Genomic DNA, 24,776 nt, shown 5'->3' with positions numbered 1-24,776 from the left:
AAACTCACCCACTGACACCAGATGACTGATACTCTCCAGCATAACATGTCTGAACAGGTTTCTCTGGCTTGTGTCCATCAAGGCCCACTCTTCTGCATCAAAGTCTATAGCTACATCATTGAAGGTCACTGATTCCTATAACATCATAGGCAGTTGAGTTAAGACAAGACTAACCATACCAATATCCACAGTACATAGGTAGAAATGATGGCATTGAGGAAGGGAAAGGGTTGTGTGTATAAAAAAACCAAACTGTTTGGGATTCCAGTCAGATCATTCTTACTGCTAACCTGACATCTGTTTTTCAGATACACTCACAAAGGCATATAAACTCAGCATACATAAAACTTCAACATAAGACAATACTGCATAACATATGCTGTGATGTAACCTGAAAGTTTGCCTACAAACTGATAATAATGACCTCCAGATGGTATCATCAAATTTGCTCATGAGAATCCATAGTGAAATCTCCAACAATTTCAAGTGAATATACAGACTCATAATTAGGGAAGCATTATTCATGATCTCCCACTTTTTAACAGAATGATTATTCAAATATTCCCATCCATCCTATAAAAATATTTTTGTGTTCTGCCTTGCCATCAATCTTTGACCAAGCCACTTGCCTCAACCTTTGGCCTAATTAACAGTTTTCTATCCCTCCAGTGTAAACTCCACAGAATTCAAACCTACATCTTTGTTCACCACCCACTTCACTGACATGCCTCACCTATAACCCTCAGGTGGCCCCAAATGCTATGGCAACCATCCCTACAACCTTGGAACCCTGAGGGTCCTTCCCCTTTCATGGGTATTTGCTTTAAACTATCTATTCTCTGACTCCTGTGGAAAATCTACTAACTTGCATGCCTATACCACATTGAAAACATAAAATCATTGATCCTTTTTGCTCTGCTTGTATGCTACCCACACACAAACTAGGCTGTTCATGCTCCTAACTGACTCCATATGATAACCCTGACTGCCTTAGTTCTTGGGGTAATAAACTAAATTATTCATGTAATATTGTCTCATTACCCCATTTGTTCTGGTCTCCCTTTCTCACTAGATCTTCAAGTATTTTCAGTGATTGTAAAATTTAGCAAAATGTTACAAGTTTTGAAAAATCCAATGACTAATGATTCCTATCCAACACTTGTTAAGTACATGGTATAAATATATTATTCAATAAAATGGTGGATTGACTTGAAGCAATGTACATAATTCTGTAGAATTCTACAAACTTTATATAGAACTTGGGGACAGTAGGTTCTTCCTCTTACAAATTCACATAACTCAGGCGTTTTTTATATATGAGGGTAGGATGTGCAGTAACAGAAACCATGGTCCCCTTTTATTGCAATACAAAAGTACAGTCCTAGACTGACTCTTCCTCAGGTAGGAGGCCACCCATACTCGATATTCTCCTACACCTGCAAACAACAATTTTCATTATTGACTCTGTTCTAGAATAAATAGACACTTCATTTGTTCTGGTCTCCCTTTCTCACTAGATCTTCAAGTATTTTCAGTGATTGTAAAATTTTACTCTCCCTACTATGATCCTCCTGTGTGCACAGCTTAAAGTAAGGAAAAAATACTCCTTATTCATTGCTTCAACTTATCAAAGTTGTACAAATGTTGTTAACATGGAAGAAAATGTTTAACTGAGGACAAGATGGAATTGAGAATTTTAAACATCTTTTCAAACTGTGAAAATTTATTCTATCAAAACTGGAATAAGGTTACTATTAGATAATAAAAAGATATTATTTTTCATTGCATTTTCTGGTCTCTTTCTAATCCTTTCCTGAACACAGCATAGCCCTGAACCCAGCACTCATAACAATGGACTGATTGAACTCACCTGACAAAACATGGCTCCCTATTGGACTGTTAAATTATGCAGCTTCTCATCTCTATCTTCTATGCTCACCACAATCCTAAGCACATTACTACCACTAACATAAGGAATGAGTGGATCACTTCCCCACTGAGGCAACAGGCTCCATGAGGCACATAAATCCTCTCACACTTCTTTTGTGAATGCACAGCCTTAACAGAGACTGGAACAAATTAGTATAAATGGTAGAGAGATTTCTTACTCACTTCTTGGACCAACATAATCATACCAGAGTCCTGGATATACTTAAGTGGATTTCAAATATGTGACTATTTCATGAGTATACTTAGAATTTGCCAGGTCAGTAGGAAAAATAGGCATATTTTTGATTACAGTTTTATTTCAGTAGAAATAGTAATTCCCTGCTCACCAGTGTTTGCATTGTCAATAGTTCTGCCTCCAACCGTCTTCCTCTGGTTTTCCACTCTCAGACAGTCTGAGCAATAAGAATCTAATGCTGAGGATGGAGAAAGAAGATGTAAGACTCAAAACCTGTCCACATTTTCCAGACCCACTTGTCATATATACCCAAATCTTCATCTGGAATAAACCAACCCCTGGTCCAACCAGCAGAAACCTGTAGTGCACTCTAAGAAAAACAGGGGAAGAGACTCATCTCCTAAACTCAAATATAAGGGGGCTATGGCTGATGTTGCTAATAATGGAAATGTGAATACAGATACCTTACAGATAAGAACATGAAAACCATCATGTTTCATGTGGTAATTGTCCCATGGTGGTCAGGGTTTTTCAATATACTCCATGATTCTAGAATAGGTGTCTATAACTCATACAACATGTAGATTTTGATCTTCCCCTGCAAGTAAATATTGTGGAAATTCTCACAGTATTTTCTGTTTATGCAGTACCATAAACAACAACTATCCCTGCTCTCTGGACACTCCCTCCCTCCCTGCTCTATCCTGCCCCTGCCCTTCTTTATGCAATTGCCCGAAATCATCTTGGTTCAACTATTTTGGATTTCTGGAAAGACTGCTTCCTCAAACCCCTCAATCTGACATTCAGGTCTTTCCCTAACGGATTTGGATATTTATCATGCAATTTCAAAAGGATTTCATGATGGGGTTAATCATTTCAAGAACTAATTTCAGAGAAGATGGCAGCATAGAGAGGAATGAAAGCTTGTTTGCCCCCTGGAGCAACTAATAAACAACCAGGAACAACTAGTAAAAAATCTGGAAAAACTGGGGGGACAAACATGACTGTCCACTCATCATACACCAACCTGAATTGGGAGGGATGCCTGAGATTGCAGCATAAAATCTGTAAGTAAAAACTGCAGATATAAGCAGGGAGTTCCCTCCCACCATAGCCTGAACTGCAAAGACTCCTGGTGCAAGAGCAGCACTCTCTCAGCAAGTAAATATAGCTCAGCTGAGCTCCAACTACAGTTTCAATTAACAAGCACTGACTGCTCAATACAAGCTATGAATCCCCAACAAGCACACAGAGGCTTTTGGTGATGACAGAACTTGGAGAGACAGAGGGTGGCCATGGACTGGCCCTGAAGGGGACTTAGTGTCCCTTTTATGGCTCAGTGGAGAAAGCCTCAGTGATTTTCGGTTCCCAGCACTCTGACCCAGACAAAGGTGGACATAGCACAGGCAGGGAATCTACTCAAATGCTAATGACCTCCCACCAAGGGGGGTATCTTCCCTAAGAGGAAAGAGGTGTGGCTCAGCTCTACTATCTGCCTTCCATGCAGAACTGGGCCCCAGAGCCTGGGGGAAAACAGCCATGGGCCGCACCTCCTTACAACAATCTAGAGCTACAAACTGACAGGCACCACCTTGTGGGTGGAAAAGCACAGTGACTTGAGGCCCCACAGAGTGTACCAATCTTCTAAGACACCCTAAGGGAAATCAGATACTATTCCATCTTTCCAAGACCTGAGCCCATTCTGGTCTGGGAAAACCTGATTGGGGTAACCAAGGAAACCAGATGCCTAGACAACAGAAAACTACAACCTACACTAAGAAAAATAAAGTTATGGCCCAGTCAAAGGAACAAACTTACACTTCAACTGAGATACAGGAATTTAAACAACTAAAGCTAAATCAATTCAAGAAGTTTAGGGAAGGTATGGCAAAAGAGATGAAGCATATAGTGAAAACACTGAGCATGCATAAGGTAGAAACTGAAACCACTGGCAGAATCTATGGAAATGAAAGGCACAACACAAGAGATAAAAGATACAATGGAAACAAACAACAGCAGATCTCAAGAGGCAGAAGAAAACACTCAGGAGCTGGAGAACAAGGCACCTGAAAGCCTACACATGAAAGATCAGATAGAGAAAAGAATGGGAAAATATGAGCAACATCTCTGAGATCTTAAGGACAAAACAAAAAGCAAGAATATATGTGTCATTTGTGTCCCAGAAGAAGAGAAGGGAAAAGGGGCAGAAGCAATAACAGAGGAAATAATCAATGAAAATTTTCCATCTCTTATGAAAGACATAAGATTATGGATCCAAGAAGTGCAGCATACCTCAAACAGAATAGATCTGAATAGGCCTACACCAAGACACTTAATAATCAGATTATCAAACATCAAAGGTAAACAGAGAATGTCACCTGATGCAGCAAGAGAAAAGTGATCCATCACACACAAAGGAAACTTGATAAGACTATGTGTGGATTTCTCATTAGAAACCATGGAGGCCAGAAGGAAGTGGTGTGATATATCTAAGATACTGAAAGAGAAAAACCACCAACCAAGAATCCTGCATCTGGCAAAACTGTCCTTCAAATATGAGGGAGAGCTTAAAATATTCTCTGACAAGCCAACAATGACAGTTTGTGAACAAGATATCTTCTCTACAGGAAACACTAAAGGAAGAACTGCAGACAGAAAGGAAAAGACAGGAGTGAGAGGTTTGGAAAACAATTTTGGGAGATAGTAGCACAACAATGTCAGTATACTGAACAAAGATGACTCTCAGCATGGTTGAAAGAGGAAGGTTAGGACAATGTGGGACACCAGAATGAAAGAGGAAAGATAAAATCTGGAACTATGTAACTCAGTGAAACCTAGGGTTCTCAACAAATATAATAAAAGGTATAAGTATGTTTTTACATGAGGTAGAACAAATGAATGTCAACACTGCAAGGTGTTAAAATGGGGTGGGATTGTGGGGATAATACAATCAATGCAAACTAGAGACAATAATTAACAGAAACATTGTATTATGCTTCCTTTAATATAACAAAGGCAATATACCAAAGCTAAATGCATATGGGGGGGACATAGGGGAAGGGTATGGGACTCCTGGCATTGTGATGTTGTCTGACACTTCATTGTACTTTAATGAATGCTATCTTTCCTTTTGTTGCATTCTAGCTCTCATTTTTCTCTCTCTCTTTTTTCTTTTTCTTTTGTCTCTCTACCTTCTTTGACTCCTCCTCCTTCTTTGTGGAAGAAATGGAGATGTCCTTATATAGATAGTGGCAATAGTGCTGAATACATAAATACTTGACTATACAGGGAACCAACAATTGTTTTCTTAGGATGGAATATATGATATGTGAACAAAACCATATTTAAAAAATGGGTTGATGAAGAAAACTTAAGGGAACTATGTTGAGTGAAATACGACACATAAGGACAACTATTGCAGGGTCTCACTGATATGAACTAATTATAATATGTAAACTCATACTCAGGAAATATAAGTAACCAGGATATAGAATGAAGCTAACGAATGGGGAGTGGTTGCTTATTATGAGCAAAATGTCCAAATAGGTTGAACTTAAACATTTGGAAATGGACAGAGATGATGGTAGCATGTTGTGAGAATAACTAACAGTGTGGAATGGTGTGTGAAGATGGTGGAAAGGTTAGCTCAGAGTCACATATGTCATCAGAAGAAAAGTTGGATGTTATAAGATGGGAATGTATAAAACAGTGACTCTTGTGGTGGACAATGTTCATTATTAACTGTACTAATATTAGAAATTCCTTCCATGAACTAAAACAAATGTATGACACTATAACTAGAAGTTAATAATAGAGGGCGTATAGGAAAAAATATATACTTATTTCAAATTATATACTACAGTTAGTAGTATTTTAACATTCTTTCTTCAACAGTAAGAAATGTACTATACCAAAACTATGAATCAATAATGGAGGGGGATGGTGGTTAGGGTTATGGAAGGATTTCAGTTTCTTTTTTTGTGTGTTTCTTTCTTTTCTGGAGTAATTAAAATGCTCTAAAAATTGAAGGAAAAATTAATTGTGGTGATGGATGCACAGCTGTATGATGGTACCATGGGCAATTTATTGTAACTTTGGATCAGTGGATAATTGTACAGTTCATGTACAATCTCAATTAAAAAAATCTGAGAAAAAAACCACTAATTTCATTTGGATGGATCCATGTGTCCAGCCTCCAAAACAAGAACTCAAAGTCCCCTGGATAAGAAAGTAACAGGAATGTATTTTCATAAGGTTTCTATCATGTTCCACAATCCTCAGAAGGCATGGAAGGTAAAAAACTATAGACTGAAGGGGTTTGTGAGGCTATCTAGTTGTTCCATCTACAGTTTAGTAAATGGGTTGTTGTAGACCTGTCCAATATGTATCATCACTTGTAGGAATATGCATGCATTTATCTTTCTCTCTCTGTATATGTGCTGTGGGTATCAGTGTGTGAGTGTGTGTGCATCCATGTGAAAGAATTAATCATATATAACCAGTAAATTATCCCTAAAACACTGTTATTAAATACATTTCACAGATAATTGATATAATTTGTCAAAACAATAGTAGGTTTAACTTCTCAAGTTGTATCTGAGGCCCAGAAATAAAGAGAACATAAGGTGTATAATGCATGACTCTGCTTGGTGATTTACTGTATTTGCTCATTTAATCCTCACAATAATCCTGCTGCTTATGGGGTTTTTTTCTACCAAGTTAACAAATGACATTATCAGAATTCAGAAAATTTTAGTATTATGGCAAAATTACATGACCAGAAAATAACACAGCTAGATTCATAATTTTGCTGTGCCTGTCTGCCAAGCTTAAATTCCTGGAGTGTTACATACCACTCAGATGGTTACCTGGAATATCCCTTTCATATCAAACATCAGAAATCCCACCTGTGGCTACAACCACCTCTCCTAGGTGTGACACAAAAATACTCCCTATACCCAAATTTTCCTTCTCCGTGGGGACCTACAATGTACTAACCCTCTTGACAAACATCATGCCCTATCTCTCATTTTTACTCCCAGCTTTTTTTTTTCAGTTTGTAATTTCAACAGATACTTACCAAGACCAATACTATGTCCCTGTGATTATTTACCACATCCAGCAAACTAATCCTCAATACTCAGTGACTCCAAATACTTGCAATTTTCCATGACTACATCTTGCACAGTACTTGAGTAAGATATTGATGCTGATCTAAACACAGAGTCACAACTCCTAGAGGTTTTCAAATATACCTGGTAACTGTACTATGCCTTGCTAATTAATTCCTGCATACTACATGAATACTCCAAATCTCAATACCTTTTCTTAATTTAATTTTATTGAGACTGTTCACATACTATACAATTATCCAAAGACCCAAAGTGTACAATCAATTGCCCATGGTAACACCATAGAACTGTGCATCCATCACCACAAGTAATTTTTTTTCAATTTTTAGAACATTTTCATTACTCTAGAAAAGACATAATGAAAAAAGAAGAAAACTCAAATCCTCCCATGTCCCTAATGACCCCCCTCCATTATAGTATATTCATTACTGTTGATGAAAGAATGTTAAAATATGAATAACTGTAGTATATACTTTGCAATAGGTATATTTCCTTCCCCATTTACCACTCCATTATTAACTTCCGGTTTCAATTTCATAGACTTGATCTAGTTCATCAAAGAGATCTGTAATATTTGTACAGGTAAACAAAGACAATGTCTGACACAGGTTCACTTGTTTATACATTCCCATCATTTAACCTCTGAGTTTCCTTCTGGTGACATCCAAGACTCCAAGCTTCCCCTTTCACATTCACACACCATTCAGCACTGTTAGTTACTCTCACAATAATGTCCTACCATCACCTCTGTCAATTTTCATACACTTAAGCACAACCTTGTTGAACATTTGGCTCATAATAAGCTATCAATTACCCTCCTTTAACAATTACCAGGTTCTATATCCTGGTAACTTATACTTCATGTCTATGAATTTACATATTATAATTAGTTTATACCAATGAGACCATGCAATATTTTCATGTGTCTGACTTATTTCACTCAATATAGTGCCCTCAATGTTTCTTCATCAACCCATTGTATATTTTGTTTTCTTTTTTTAGATAGTTTTGCTCACTCACCACACATCATAAGGAAACAGTCACTGGTGCCCTGCATAGTCATGTATTTATGTATTCCACCATCACCACTATCTGTATAAGAACATCTCCATTTCTTCCACAAAGAAGGAGGAAGGGTCAAGAGTATAGAGTCAAAAGAAAAAGAAAGAAAGAAAATGATAGCTAAAAAGTAACAACAGGAAATATAGAATTAGACTAAAGTAGCATAAAAGAGGGAGACAATCACCAATGTTAAGAGTCCCAAGCCCCTAGATTATGCACCCCTCTTATAGGCATTTAGCTTTGGTATGTTGCCTTTGTTATGTTAAAGGAAGCATAATACAATGTTTCTGTTAACTATAGTCTCTAATTTGAATTGATTGTATTTTCCCCCACACCACCATATTTTTAATACCTTGTAAGGCTGACATTCATTTGTTCTCCCTCATGTAAAAACACATTTGTACATTTTATCACAATTGTTGAGTGTTCTAGGTTTCAGTGAGTTCTAGTCCCAGTCTGTATCTTTCATCTTTCCTTCTGTAGTCCCACATGCTCCTAACATTCCCCTTTCAACCATACTCACAGTCATGTTTGTTCAGTGTACTTTCATTGTGGTGCTACCATCACCCAAAATTGTGTTCCACACCCCTCACTCCTGTCTTTTTGTAACTGCCTGTAGTGCTCCCTTTAGCATTTCCTGTAGCACAGTTATCTTGATCACAAACTCTCTCAATTGTCTGTCAGAGAATATTTTAATCTCTCATAATTGAAGGACAGTTTTGCTGATATAAAATTCTTGATTGGCTGTTTTTCTCTTTCAGTATCTTAAATATATCACACCACTTCCTTCTTGCATCCACAGTTTCTACTGAGAAATCCAGAGTCTTATCAAGCTTCCTTTGTATGTGATGGATTGCTTTTCTCTTGCTGCTTTCAGGATTCTCTCTTCGTCTTTGACATTTGATAATATGATTAAGTGTCTAGGCATGGGTCTATTCAGATCTATTCTCTTTGGGGTGTTCTAACCTTCTTGGATCTGTAATTTTATGGCTTTCATAAGAGATGGGAAATTTTCATTGACTATTTCCTCTATTATTGCTTCTGCCCCTTGTCCCTTATCTTCTTCTGGGACACCCATGACATGTACATTCATGCTCTTCATGTTGTCATTCAACTCCCTGAGATGCTGCTCATATTTTTCCATTCTTTTCCTTATCTGTTCTTTTGTGTGTAGGATTTCAGGCGTCTTGTTGTCCAGTTCCTGAGTGTTTTCTTTGGCCTCTTGAGATCTGCTGTTGTGTGTCTCCATTGTGTTTTTCATCCCTTGTGTTGTGCCTTTCATTTCAATAGATTTCGCCAGTTGTTTTTTCAAACTTTTGATTTCTACCTTATGTTTACCCAGTGTTTTCTTTGTAGGCTTCATCTCTTTTGCCATATCTTCCCAGAACACATTGAGTTGGTTTTCTATTTGATTTAACATATTTCTTTTAAAGTCTTTAATAGATTGCTTCACTAAAGTGAAACAATATCTCAACTGTATCTTGATTGAGGTGTAAATTTCTTCCTTTGACTAGGCCCTATCTTCATTTTTCCTAATGTAGGTTGTAGTTTTCCATTGTCCAGGCATCTGGTCTCCTTGGGTACCCCAATCAGATTTTCCCAAACCAGAACAGGTTCAGATCTCAGAGTGGAGTTATATTCAATCTCAAGTCTCCCTGCAGGAGTGTCTTAGAGATTGACAGTCTTTCCTGTGAGGTCTCTAGCCAATGTGCTTTTCCTAACCTGTCCAGCAGATGACATCTGTCAACCTGTCACTCCTGCCTTGTGTAAGAAGGTGTGGCCCCATTAGTTTCTATTTTGGCTATTTTCCCCCAGTCTTTGGGGTATGGATCTGTATGAAAGATGGGTAGTACACCTGGGCCCCACCTCCTTCCTCTTAGGGAAGATACATGCCTTGGGAGTTACCATCTGCATTTAAATAGCCCCTTTTTCTCTGACTCTACTATCACCCCCCCCCATCAGGGTCAGAGTGCTGTGAACTGAAAATGGCTGAGACTTTCTCCACTGAGCTTCTCAGATTCAGAGAGAGAAAAAGGGACAGAAATACCACTTTCAGAGCTAGCACATGGACCCCAAGTTTCATCAATCAGCCAAAGGTAACACCTGGTCTTCTGGGCTCCCTCTCCTGGGACAGAGAAGTTTTCCGGCTCTTTAAGGTCAGTCATCACTAAAAGCCTCTGTCTGCTTGTTAGTGATCCTACAACTCAAAAACAGTTAGACAAACAACCAAATTAGAAACTGGGCAAAAGACATGGATGGACACATTTCTGAAGAGGAAATGCAAATGGCTCAAAAACATATAAAATGATACTCAATGTCACTGATTATTAAGGAAATGCAAACCAAAACTATGAGATATCAACACACATATTGGAATGGTCATTATCAAAAAATAATTAAAATTAAAAGGGCTGGAGATGATGTGGATAAAGATGCCAGTTTGTTCACTGTTGGTGTAAATTTAGGATGATGTAGTCCCTCTGGAAGGCTGTGTGCAGTACCACAGGAAACTAAGTTTAGAATTGCCATATTCTAAACTAAACATATGATACAGCAATTCCACTACTACATATACTCAGAAGAAATAAAAGCTAAGAAATTAATGGACATTTGTAAACCAATGCTTATAGTGACATTATTCACAAATGCCAAAAGATGGAAATAGCCCAAATGTTCATAATGGATGAGTGGATAAAAAATTAATGATGAGTATCATATATGTACAATGGAGTACTAAGCAGCTATAAGACAGAATAAAGACAGCATAAAACAACATGGATGAAACTTGAGGACCTTATACTGAGTGAAATTAGACAAAAACAAATGGACAAATACTGTAAGATGTCACTAAAACGAACTAATATTAATGAAAAAACTTAGAGAGTTAAAAGTTAGGAACACAGATTATCAAAAGATAGAAAGAGGGTAGAGATCAGGCATCTGATGCTGAAGGAGAACAGAATGTCCAACAGGACTGATGGCATAGATCCAGAAATGGACAGCAAAATACTCCATTTTGGTAGTAAAATACTGTAAATACATTGAACAAAGATGATAGTGAGTAAAGCTGATAGAGGAAAGCTAGGGATATGTATGACACCAAAAGTAAGGATAGAAGACAAAGACTGGTACTGTATAACTTAGCAAAATCTTCAGTGACCAATGATGGTGATTAAATGTACAAATATAAGAAAATTTCTACAGTAGGAGAACAAATGAATGTCAACTTTTCAATGTGTTGACAATGAGAGGGTATTGAGGAAAAATATAATCAACAAAACCTAGAGTGTCTAGTTAACAATAACACTGTAATATGCTTCTATTAATTGTAACAAAGGCAATATACCAAACTGAAAAGTCTATAAGAGGGGGATATGATGGATTTAGGAGAAAGATATGGGATTCTTGGTGGTGGTGGTATTGTCTTACCTTTTTTTGTATTTTATCTCACTTTATTTTATTTCTATTTTAACTTTTATCCTATTTATTATCCTTATTTAAAAATTTTTTGGAATAATGAATATGTTTAAGTGCTGACTGTGGTGATAAATGTAGAACTATATGATTATACTGTGAGCAACTGATTGCATGCTGTGTATGGATGATTGTACAGTATGTGAATACATCTCTATAAAGTTGCAGTAGAAAAAGAAGCAGAGGGATACAAATGGTGGAGACAACATGGAGAGAGGGAGGTAGCTGTTCACTGCTGGTGGGGAAGTAGAATGGTACAGCCCATCTGAAGTACAGTGTGGTGGTTCCACAAGGAGCTAAGTATATGGGGTTACCATAAGATCCTGAAACCTCACTCTTGAGTATATTATTGAAAGAACTGAGAGCAGGGATATGAATGGACATCTGCACACTGGTGTTTATGGTGGCAGTATTTCTGATTTGCAATGGATGGAAGTGGCTTTTGGTACTTCAATAAACAAACAGAATGTGGACTGTGGTGTAGACATACAGTAGAATACTGAGATGCTGCTAGAAGGAATGAAGTTGTGAGGCATGGAACTTGGTGGATGAATCCTGAGGACAACATATTGAGTGAAATAAGCCAGAAACAAAATGACAAACCTTATAACATTATAATACGTCTCTAATATGGACAAACTATAATGTGTAAACTCTGAGTATTGAATCTAGAGCGCAGGTTATCAGGGGGAGGATTATTGTAAAGATCCCTCTATAGCGAGCTCTTACAGCAGTCACATCTGTTCCTGAGTTTTATTGGTTACATCTAGATTCTGAGATGCTGAGCACTTTGTGTATAACTGGGTCTTGCCCTAGAACTTCAAGTATCTGTGTGACACATGAGACTCAGAACTCAAGTTTCGCAGCTGTGAATGTCAGTATTATCCCATATGGCAATTGTTAAAAATGCTGAGGAAGAGCTCAGAATTCAATAAGAAATATGACTGAAGCAAATCTGTAAGGACTAAGGCAGGTCAAACTGAAGGGTAAAGGATGATACTGACTGTGTTTTAGAACTTCAAATGTTGCATGAGACCAAAGGAAGATATACTTATTTGGTGCAAAATCTGTATTTCCTATAGCACAGCAGAGAGTTTGATGTATATGGTCAGTTTACAAAAACACCACAATTAAATGAAGCTTGGAGAGTGAGATTTGATTGATTTGCACAGGCTGATGTGTAACCCCAATATATCTCAAAGTAATTTTGGTGGAGAGTAGGAATACTTTTAGAAAGCCCCTCTGAAGGATTGTGGGAAAATATGGAAATATTAAATTTCACTAGAATTGGAGACTGCAAATTTGGAGGGCTAAGCCCTTGAACTTGGGGCTTACCCTTGTGAGGCTTGTTGCTGCAGAGGAGAGGTTGGGCCTGCCTGTATATATGTTTAAGAGGCACCCCCAGAGAGCCTCTCTTGTTGCTCAGATGTGGTCTCTCTCTAGGCCAACTCAGCAGGTAAACACACTGCCTCCCCAAATACATGGGAAATGATTCCCAGGAATGTGAATCTCCCTGGCAATCTGAGTCATGGCTAATGAGGGTGAGCCTGGACCTGGAATCAGGGGACCAAGAAAACCTTCCTGACCAAAAGGGGGAAGAAAATGAAAAAATAAAGTTACAAAGACTGGGCAATTTCAAAAGGAGTTAAGAGGTAATTCTGTAGGTTATTCTTACATGTTATAAAGATATCCCTTTGTAGTTTTTAGTGTACAGGAATGACTAGAGGGAAATATATGAAACTAGTGAACTGCAAGAAGTAGCCTTGATTCTGGAAGATGATTGTATAACTATATAGCTTACATGGTGTGACTGTGTGATTGTGAAAAACTTGTGGCTCACAATCACTGTCCAGTGTATGGACAAATGAATAGCAAAATGGGGACAAAATTAAATGAATAATGGGGGGGATGGGGGATAGGATATTTTGGATGTTCTTTTCTACTTGTATTTTTATTTTTATTCTTTTGGAATAATGGAAATATTTCAAATTGATTGTGGTGATGAGTGAACAGCTTTATGGTTGTACTGTGACCATTTGCACACTGTGGATGATTTTAGGGTATGTGAACGTATCTCAATAAAATTGAATAAAAAATACAATATATAAAAAAGGTAACATTTAAAGCAGCATTTAAATGTATTTTAAAATAGGGAGTAGGCAGTTGGTGAGACCTCTTGGTCTCATAAAGGAGCAAAATGTAAATGTAAAATCTGCATCAATATGTAAATGTAAAGTCTGCACCCAGATTTGAATAAGCTTTTATCTATGGTCCCCAGACCTACCAGATATGAACAAAGCAATCACATATCTCCCTAGACTCTTGGAGACACCTATCCCAGGAAGTAAATAGTAAATAATAAAATTTCTGAAGTTTTCCAGACCTCTGTTTCCTGTTAACTAAAATATTGTCTTTCTTTGTCTCTGACCTGCATAAAAGCCAGCTGAAAAATCACTACTGTGAGGAAGATTTGGGAAACCTTCCCTTGTCCCCCTTCCAGCATACAGAAATACCCTTTCCCTCTTCCTCCTCAAAAAAAAGGAGGGCAGATGGGGCCCTCTGACTCCATGCAATTATTCACTGTGAATGAGAGGGATCTGGTGAGCCCAGGAGAGAGAGTACCACTTGCACAGTCCATTCACTAAGGAGCTGGAGGAGGGGAAGCCTGGCAGTCTCCAATTTGAACAAGTTGAAATCCTCACGGAAGGATAAAGTTTGCAATATATGATATTCACACATTCTAGTGAAAAAAACAGCATTAAGTTGTCTCTCTCTAAATGACTGAAAGTTGTTGCAATAGAGCAATTTTTCCAAACTTCTGAACTTTATATATGAGAAAGTATAAGAGGATCAATGACAGAAAGAAGTCAGAACTACTGTTCAATAGATACAAAGATGCACAAGATGAAAATAAAACTGGAGTAGATGGTACATAGCAGTTCTGTGATAATGAGGACTATATTGAGCCAACATTAGTGTGATGATCACTGCATGGATGTTCAGAGAAAAAACACAGTGTGAGTCTCCAAACAAGAGTTCACACATGGTATGACAGAATTAGGACATGAGAGCATAGAAAAAAAGGGGGGGCAACATGCAAGATGGAAAAAGAATTTAAAGAACCAGGATGATTTAAGGATTTTTATAAGTTTACTTTTAATTTTACAAAGAATCCAGATAAAAAGGACAAAAAACTATGGTGATCAGAGGATACAGGAAAAGTTTACATGTATTCTATTCTGGCCAATTTAGTATCAAATCAAATATGATTGCTATATATTAGGATGTTAAATTTTAGCCCTATTGTAATCACAAGGAAAATATATGAAAAATACATCAAGAAAGGAATGAGAAATTACACAATATGCTACAATACAAAAAAGTCCAATAAATAAGAAAGTAGGCATTAACAAAAAAATTAAGGACCAAAAAAAGGTACAAGAGTTACAAAGACAAAATAGCAAAATGACAGAAGAAATTCCTGCAACAGCAGTAGTTTCTTGTAAATCAGTTGAACTCTCCAGTCAAAAGGCAGATATGGGCTGAATGGATGAAATATATATATTTTTTGTCTATGAGACTTACCATAAATTCAGAGATAAGTAGGTTCAACATGAAAGGATGGAAAAATAAACCATGAGGCAGTAACTAAAAGAGAGCTGGTTCTTTGAAAAGATGAATAAAGTTGATAAACATTTATTTAGACTGAGAGGGAAAAAAAGACACCTGGGTTAGCTATACTAATATCAGACAAAATAGACTTTAAGTCAAAAACTACTACAAGGGGCAAAGTAGGTAATTATATACTGATAAAGGGGTAAATTGAACAAGGCATAACAATTATAAACATATGCATCTAACACCAGAGCCCCAAAATATATGAAGCAAATATTGACAGCTTTGAAGAGAGAAAGAGAGGGTTCTACAGTAGTAGTAGAAGACATTAATGTAAAACTTTCAATAAAGGGTAGAATATCTAGAGAGAAGATCAGTGAGGAAATGGAAGACTCCAATATTATAAATCAACTAGATCTCACAAACATGTTTAGAACAGTTTACCCAAAAGCAGCAGAGTACTCATTCTTTTCTAGTGTATACGGATCATTCTATAAGATAGATTGTGTTAGATCATGAAACAAGTCTCAGTAAATTAAAAATATTGAAATCACATAATGTATTTCCTTTTAGCACATGGAATGAAGTTGTCCCAGTTTGCTAATGCTGTCTTTTCACAAAACACCAGAAATGGATTGGCTTTTATAAAAGGAGTTTTATTTGGTTACACAGTTACAGTCTCAATGCCACAAAGTATCCAAGGTAAGGCATAAGCAATAGGATACCTTCACTGGAGAAAGGCCATTAGCATCTGGAAAACCTGTTAGCTGGGAAGACATGAGGCTGGTGTCTGCTTGCTCTCAGGTTGTGTTTCAAAATGACATTCTCCAAAATGTCTGCATCAGCTTCCAATGGCAGTCTTCAAAATGTCTGTCTCAGTTCCAGCTCACTGTGAGCTCCTTCTTCTGAGCTTATATGAAGCTCTAGTAAACCAAACAAGGCCCATGCTGAATGGGTGTGGCCATACCTCCATGGAAATACTGAATCAATAGGTTCCAATCTAATCTACACCAACACATCCACCCCCACAAGACTGCACCAAAAGCATGGCTTTTTCTGGGGGACATAATAATACAACCTGCCATAGAAGTTAAAATTCAATGGCAGAGAGGGAAATGGAAAATTCAAAAACATGTGGAAACTAGACAAGTTATTCTCAAACAACCAATGGGTCAAAGAAGAAAACTCAAGAGAAATTAGGAAATTTCTGAAGAAGAGTGAAAATGAAATCAAACATCCCAAAATTTATGATTCAGAACAGGCAGTATTGAGAGAGAAATTGTAGTTCTAAATGCTTAAAGCAAAAAAAAAAAAAAAAAAAAAAAAAAGGAAAAGAGAGAAATAAAGATGTCAATCAAATATATATGTCAATCAAGCAGAAAGAAGGAAATATCAAATATTAGATCATGGAAAAAGTAAAACAGAATTAAAACAAAACAGTAGAGAGAATCAACAAAACCAACAGTTGGCCCTTTGAAAAGATCAATAAAACTGATAAACATTTATCTAGACTGAGGGGAAAAAAAGCAAGATGATAAAATAATTAAAATCAGAAATGAAAAAGAGGATATTATTACTGACAGCACATAAATAAACCAAAAAGGCTATAAGAGAAAACTATGAACTGTATGCTACAATATTAAATAACTTATGGAGAATGGGCAAATTCCTATAAACACACAAACTGCCTACACTGATACAAGGAAAAACAGAATATCTCAACATATCAATAACAAATAAAAGGACTGAATCAATTATTGAAAACTTCCAAAAATGAAAAACCCAGAACTAGACTTCACAGGAGGAATTTACCAAATGTTCCAAGAAGTTTTAATGCAAATCATATTCAAAATCTTCAAAAAAAATATGACCAAGGAAGAGTCCCTAATTAACTCTGTGAAGCCATCATCTCATAGCAAAGCCAAATATAGATAACACAACAAAACAAAATTACAGGCCAAAATCTCTTATGAATAGAGACAAAGAATCCTGAACAAAGTACTAGCAAACCAAATACAACAACAAATTAAAAGCTATTAGACAGAGGTGGGGCAAGATAACAGCATAGAGAGGCATGGAATTTACTTAGCCCTCTAGAGCAACTAGTAAAGAGCCAGGAACAGGTAAATAGTCTGGAACAATTGTTGGGGCCACACACGACTCCTCACACATCACACACCAGCCAGGAATGGGTGGAACAGCTGAGATCACAGCATAAAGTAAGTAAAAATTGTGGACTGGTGCCACTGCCCCCAGCACGGCAGGCTGAGCAGCAAAACTTCTGCTGTGTGAGAAAGAAGCAGTCCATGTCAGAGCAGGGAGGGGTGGCTGAGCCAAGCTTCAATTGCGGTTTTAATTTTTTTTTTTTTTAATCATCATTTTATTGAGATATATTCACATACCACGCAGTCATACAAAACAAATTGTACTTTCGATTGTTTACAGTACCATTACATAGTTGTACATTCATCACCTAAATCAATCCCTGACACCTTCATTAGCACACACACAAAAATAACAAGAATAATAATTAGAGTGAAAAAGAGCAATTGAAGTAAAAAAGAACACTGGGTACCTTTATCTGTTTGTTTGCTTCCCCTACTTTTCTACACATCCATCCATAAACTAGACAAAGTGGAGTTTGGTCCTTATGGCATTCCCAATCCCACTGTCACCCCTCATAAGCTACATTTTTATACAACTGTCTTCGAGATTCATGGGTTCTGGGTTGTAGTTTAATAGTTTCAGGTATCCACCACCAGCTACCCCAATTCTTTAGAACCTAAAAAAGGTTGTCTAAAGTGTGCGTAAGAGTGCCCATCAGAGTGATCTCTCGGCTCGTTTTGGAATCTCTCTGCCACTGAAGCTTATTTCATTTCCTTTCACATCCCCCTTTTGGTCAAGAAGATGTTCTCCATCCCACGATGCCGGGTCTACATTCCTCCCCGGGAGTCATATTCCACGTTGCCAGGGAGAGTCACTTCCCTGGGTGTCTGATCCCACGTAGGGGGGAGGGCAGTGATTTCACCTTTCAAGTTGGCTTAGCCAGAGAGAGAGGGCCACATCTGAGCAACAAAGAGGCATTCAGGAGGAGACTCTTAGGCACAAATACAGGGAGGCCTAGCCTCTCCTTTGCAGCAACCGTCTTCCCAAGGGTAAAACTTATGGTAGAGGGCTCAACCCATCAAACCACCAGTCCCCTATGTCTGTGGTCATGTTAGCAACCATGGAGGTGGGGTAGGCGAATACCCCTGCATTCTCCACAGGCTCCTCAAGGGGGCACTACATCTTTTTTTTTTTTTCCTTGTTTGTCTTTTTTCTTTTTTTTTTTTTAACTTTCCCTTCTTTTTTAAATCAACTGTATGAAAAAAAAAAGTTAAAAAGAAAACAAACATACAATAAAAGAACATTTCAAAGAGACCATAACAAGGGAGTAAGAAGAAGACAACTAACCTAAGATAACTGCTTAACTTCCAACATGTTCCTACTTTACCCCAAGAAAGTTACATAATATAGCAACATTTCAGTGAACTTGTTCCTACTACATCCATCAGAAATTAACAGACCATAGTCATTTCTGGGCATCCCCAGAATGTTAAATAGCTTATCTGTTCTTCTTGGATTATTGTTCCCCCTTCCTTAATTGCTCTCTACTGCTAGTTCCCCTACATTCTACATTATAAACCATTTGTTTTACATTTTTCAAAGTTCACATTAGTGGTAGCATATAATATTTCTCTTTTTGTGCCTGGCTTATTTCGCTCAGCATTATGTCTTCAAGGTTCATCCATGTTGTCATATGTTTCACCAGATCGTTCCTTCTTACTGCCGCGTAGTATTCCATCGCGTGTATATACCACATTTTATTTATCCACTCATCTGTTGAAGGACATTTGGGTTGTTTCCATCTCTTGGCAATTGTGAATAATGCTGCTATGAACATTGGCGTGCAGATATCTGTTCGTGTCACTGCTTTCCGATCTTCCGGGTATATACCGAGAAGTGCAATCGCTGGATCGAATGGTAGCTCTATATCTAGTTTTCTAAGGAACTGCCAGACTGACTTCCAGACTGGCTGAACCATTATACAGTCCCACCAACAATGAATAAGAGTTCCAATTTCTCCACATCCCCTCCAGCATTTGTAGTTTCCTGTTTGTTTAATGGCAGCCATTCTAATCGGTGTTAATGGTATCTCATTGTGGTCTTAATTTGCATCTCTCTAATAGCTACTGAAGCTGAACATTTTTTCATGTGTTTCTTGGCCATTTGTATTTCCTCTTCAGAGAACTGTCTTTTCATATCTTTTGCCCATTTTATAATTGGGCTGTCTGTACTACTGTCATTGAGTTGTAGGATTTCTTTGTATATGCAAGATATCAGTCTTTTGTCAGATACATGGTTTCCAAAAATTTTTTCCCATTGAGTTGGCTGCCTCTTTACCTTTTTGAGAAATTCCTTTGAGGTGCAGAAACTTCTAAGCTTGAGGAGTTCCCATTTATCTATTTTCTCTTTTGTTGCTTGTGCTTTGGGTGTAAAGTCTAGGAAGTGGCCTCCTAATACAAGGTCTTGAAGATGTTTTCCTACATTATCTTCTAGGAGTTTTATGGTACTTTCTTTTATATTGAGATCTTTGGTCCATTTTGAGTTAATTTTTGTGTAGGGGGTGAGGTAGGGGTCCTCTTTCATTCTTTTGGATATGGATATCCAACTCTCCCAGCCCCATTTGTTGAAAAGACCATTATGACTCAGTTCGGTGACTTTGGGGGCCTTATCAAAGATCAGTCGGCCATAGATCTGAGGGTCTATCTCTGAATTCTCAATTCGATTCCATTGATCTATATGTCTATCTTTGTGCCAGTACCATGCTGTTTTGGCAACTGTGGCTTTATAATAAGCTTCAAAGTCTGGGAGTGTAAGTCCTCCCACTTCGTTTTTCTTTTTTAGAGTGTCTTTAGCAATTCGAGGCATCTTCCCTTTCCAAATAAATTTGATAACTAGCTTTTCCAAGTCTGCAAAGTAGGTTGTTGGAATTTTGATTGGGATTGCATTCAATCTGTAGATGAGTTTGGGTAGAATTGACATCTTAATGACATTTAGCCTTCCTATCCATGAACATGGAATATTTTTCCATCTTTTAAGGTCCCCTTCTATTTCTTTTAGTAGAGTTATGTAGTTTTCTTTGTATAGGTCTTTTACATCTTTGGTTAAGTTTATTCCTAGGTACTTGATTTTTTTAGTTGCTATTGAAAATGGTATCTTTTTCTTGAGTGTCTCTTCAGTTTGTTCATTTCTAGCATATAGAAACACTACTGATTTATGTGCATTAATCTTGTATCCCGCTACTTTGCTAAATTTGTTTATTAGCTCTAGTAGGTGTATCGTTGATTTCTCAGGGTTTTCTAGATATAAGATCATATCATCTGCAAACAATGACAGTTTTACTTCTTCTTTTCCAATTTGGATGCCTTTTATTTCTTTGTCTTGCCGGATTGCCCTGGCTAGCACTTCCAGCACAATGTTGAATAACAGTGGTGACAGCGGGCATCCTTGTCTTGTTCCTGATCTTAGAGGGAAGGCTTTCAGTCTCTCACCATTGAGTACTATGCTGGCTGTGGGTTTTTCATATATGCTCTTTATCATGTTGAGGAAGTTTCCTTCAATTCCTACCTTTTGAAGTGTTTTTATCAAAAAGGGATGTTGGATTTTGTCAAATGCTTTTTCAGCATCTATTGAGATGATCAATTGATTTTTCCCTTTTGAGTTTTTAATGTGTTGTAATACAATGATTGTTTTTCTTATGTTGAACCATCCTTGCATGCCTGGAATGAACCCCACTTGGTCATGGTGTATGATTTTTTTAATGTGTCTTTGGATTCGATTTGCAAGTATTTTGTTGAGGATTTTTGCATCTATATTCATTAGGGACATTGGCCAGTAGTTTTCCTTTTTTGTAGCATCTTTGCCTGGTTTTGGTATTAGATTGATGTTAGCTTCATAAAATGAGTTAGGTAGTGTTCCATTTTCTTCAATGTTTTGAAAGAGTTTGAGTAAGATTGGTGTCAGTTCTTTCTGGAAAGTTTGGTAGAATTCCCCTGTGAAGCCATCTGGCCCTGGGCATTTATTTGTGGGAAGATTTTTGATGACTGATTGGATCTCTTTGCTTGTGATGGGTTGGTTGAGGTCTTCTATTTCTTCTCTGGTCAGTCTAGGTTGTTCATATGTTTCCAGGAAATTGTCCATTTCTTCTACATTATCCAGTTTGTTGCCATACAGTTGTTCATAATATCCTCTTATAATCTTTTTAATTTCTTCAGGATCTGCAGTTATGTCACCTTTTTCATTCATTATTTTGTTTATATGGGTCTTCTCTCTTTTTGATTTTGTCAGTCTAGCTAGGGGCTTGTCAATCTTGTTGATCTTCTCAAAGAACCAACTTTTGGTGATATTTATCCTTTCTATTGTTTTTTTGTTCTCTATGTCATTTATTTCTGCTTTAATCCTTGTTATTTCTTTTCTTGTACTTGGTTTAGGATTGGTTTGCTGTTCATTTTCTAGCTTCTTCAGTTGATCCATTAGTTCTTTGATTTTGGCTCTTTCTTCCTTTTTAATATATGCGTTTAGTGCTATAAATTTCCCCCTTAGCACTGCTTTTGCTGCATCCCATAGGTTTTGGTATGTTGTGTTCTCATTTTCATTCGTCTCTATATATTTAGCAATTTCTCTTGCTATTTCTTCTTTAACCCACTGATTGTTTAGGAGTGTGTTGTTTAGCCTCCAGGTATTTGTGAATTTTCTAAGTCTCTGATGGTTATTGACTTCTAATTGTATTCCATTGTGGTCAGAGAATGTGCTTTGAATAATTTCAATCTTTTTAAATTTATTGAGGCTTGTTTTATGTCCCAGCATATGATCTATTCTGGAGAAAGTTCCGTGAGCACTAGAAAAGTATGTGTATCCTGGTGATTTGGGATGTAATGTCCTGTAGATGTCTGTTAAATCTAATTCATTTATCAGATTGTTTAGGTTTTCAATTTCCTTATTGGTCTTCTGTCTGGTTGATCTATCTATAGGAGAGAGTGATGTGTTGAAGTCTCCCACAATTATTGTGGAAACATCAATTGCTTCCTTTAGTTTTTCCAGTGTTTCTCTCATGTATTTTGTGGCACCTTGATTGGGTACATAAACATTTATGATTGTTATTTCTTCTTCTTGTATTGCCCCTTTTATTAGTATGTAGTGGCCTTCTTTGTCTCTCAAAACATCCCTGCATTTGAAGTCTATTTTATCTGAGATTAATATTGCTACACCTGCTTTCTTTTGGCTGTAGCTTGCATGAAATATTTTTTTCCATCCTTTCACTTTCAGTTTCTTTGTGTCCCTGTGTCTAAGATGAGTCTCTTGTATGCAACATATTGATGGTTCATTTTTTTTGATCCATTCTGCGAATCTATATCTTTTAATTGGGGAGTTTAATCCATTTACATTCAACGTTAAAACCGTGAAGGCATTTCTTGAATCGGCCATCTTATCCTTTGGATTATGTTTGCCATATTTTTCCCTCTCTCTATTAATATCCTTTATTGTACCCATACCGAATCTCTTTAGTACTGAACCTTTCTCCAAGTCTCTCTGTCCTGTCTTTGTTTCTCTGTCTGTAGGGCTCCCTTTAGTATCTCCAGTAGGGCAGCTCTCTTGTTAGCAAATTCTCTCAGCATTTCTTTGTCTGTGAAAAATTTAAGCTCTCCCTCAAATTTGAAGGAGAGCTTTGCTGGATAAAGTATTCTTGGCTGGAAATTCCTCTCACTCAGAATTTTAAATATATCGTGCCACTGCCTTCTTGCCTCCATGGTGGCTGCTGAGTAGTCACTACTTAGTCTTATGCTGTTTCCTTTGTATGTGGTGAATTGCTTTTCTCTTGCTGCTTTCAGAACTTGCTCCTTCTCTTCTGTGTTTGACAGTGTGATCAGTATATGTCTCGGAGTGGATTTATTTGGATTTATTCTATTTGGAGTTCGCTGAGCATTTATGATTTGTGTATTTATGTTGTTTAGAAGATTTGGGAAGTTTTCCCCAACAATTTCTTTGAATATTCTTCCTAGACCTTTACCCTTTTCTTCCCCTTCTGGGACACCAATGAGTCTTATATTCGGACGTTTCATATTATCTATCATATCCCTGAGGTCCATTTCGAGTTTTTCAATTTTTTTCCCCATTCTTTCTTTTATGCTTTCATTTTCCATTCTGTCATCTTCCAGGTCACTGATTCGTTGTTCAACTTCCTCTAGTCTTGTACTATGAGTGTCCAGAATCTTTTTAATTTGGTCAACAGTTTCTTTAATTTCCATAAGTTCATCCATTTTTTTATTTAGTCTTGCAATGTCTTCTTTATGCTCTTCTAGGGTCTTCTTGATTTCCTTCATATCCCGTACTATGGTCTCATTGTTCATCTTTAGTTCTTTGAGTAGCTGCTCTAGGTGCTGTGTCTCTTCTGGTCTTTTGATTTGGGTGCTTGGGCTTGGGTTATCCATATCGTCTGGTTTTTTCATATGCTTTATAATTTTCTGTTGTTTTTGGCCTCGTGGCATTTGCTGAACTTGATAGGGTTCTTTTAGGGTTTGTAGACCAGTTAAGTCCTTATCTCTAATTTATCAGATCTACAGCTTCGTGGAGTACACTTTCTCTAACTAACCAGCAGGTGGCGTCCACGAGCCACCTGTTCTCCACAAGCCAGATCTCCCCTGCTTAGCCTTTTTGGTGAGTGGGGGAGTGAGTCTTGTGGGGCCCAATTGGTGTACCAAGCTTGCGTGTGTAGTTGGTGTTGCCTGCCCTGTATGTGGGGCGTGTTTCTGGGCAGTCGGGGAGGGGGGGTGGCCCTAACAATCAAATCTCCCTGATGATCCTAGAGTTTTAAAGCTGCTGCAATAGTCTAATCCTTCAGTTCAGTCCTGCCACAGTTTGTCTCTGCCACTGACCCACAAGTCTTTGGTATTGGCGTATGGCTCCTGAGACTTGCAAGTGGGCCCCTCTTCCAGGCCGTGCACCCCGGGTCCTCTGTTGAGGGATGACTGTGCTATATCACAGGTGAGTGCCGTCCCCCCAGGGCAGTTCTGGGCTGCTGGGCTGTGTAGGGAGGCTCCCAGTCTGCTCAAATGATGGCTGAATGGGGCTTTGTTAATTCACACTGCTCCACCTTCCCAGCTCTGGGACATTCAGCTGAGGTTGCAGGGAAGGCTAATGTCCACGCCCAGTTTTGTGGTGTGTGCCTGTTATTTGAAGCACTTCCGTCACACTGGGTTGTCTGGGGCAGCTCTGGGCTATGGGGCTGGCGATGGGCAGGAGTGTTTCCTGTCCACCAGGATGGTGGC

At 37.8% G+C, this 24,776-nt stretch overlaps 1 protein-coding gene across 4 annotated transcripts in view; it reads right to left on the bottom strand.

Annotated features, from left to right (window-relative positions):
• The window catches only part of LOC119520539 (zinc finger protein 596-like), a 76,617-nt gene that overhangs the window by 4,156 nt on the left and 47,685 nt on the right, over positions 1 to 24,776 (bottom strand). For 2 of the 4 annotated variants that reach the window (XM_037818464.1, XM_037818466.1), the window contains exons 3-4: positions 2,277 to 2,362; positions 9 to 135 (exon numbers count right to left, since the gene is read on the bottom strand). In XM_037818464.1, the coding sequence (XP_037674392.1) occupies positions 9 to 135; positions 2,277 to 2,288 (139 nt within the window). In that variant the 5' untranslated portion in view covers positions 2,289 to 2,362. Of the gene's footprint in view, positions 1 to 8; positions 136 to 2,276; positions 2,364 to 24,776 lie in introns of all 4 variants that reach the window. The other 2 variants (XM_037818467.1, XM_037818465.1) reach the window with 1 other exon arrangement.

This window comes from Choloepus didactylus, chromosome 25, assembly GCF_015220235.1.
Source record: "Choloepus didactylus isolate mChoDid1 chromosome 25, mChoDid1.pri, whole genome shotgun sequence".
Lineage (NCBI taxonomy): Eukaryota > Metazoa > Chordata > Mammalia > Pilosa > Megalonychidae > Choloepus > Choloepus didactylus.
Note: the sequence above shows the minus strand (reverse complement) of the source record. Positions and strands in the feature narration are given on the sequence as shown.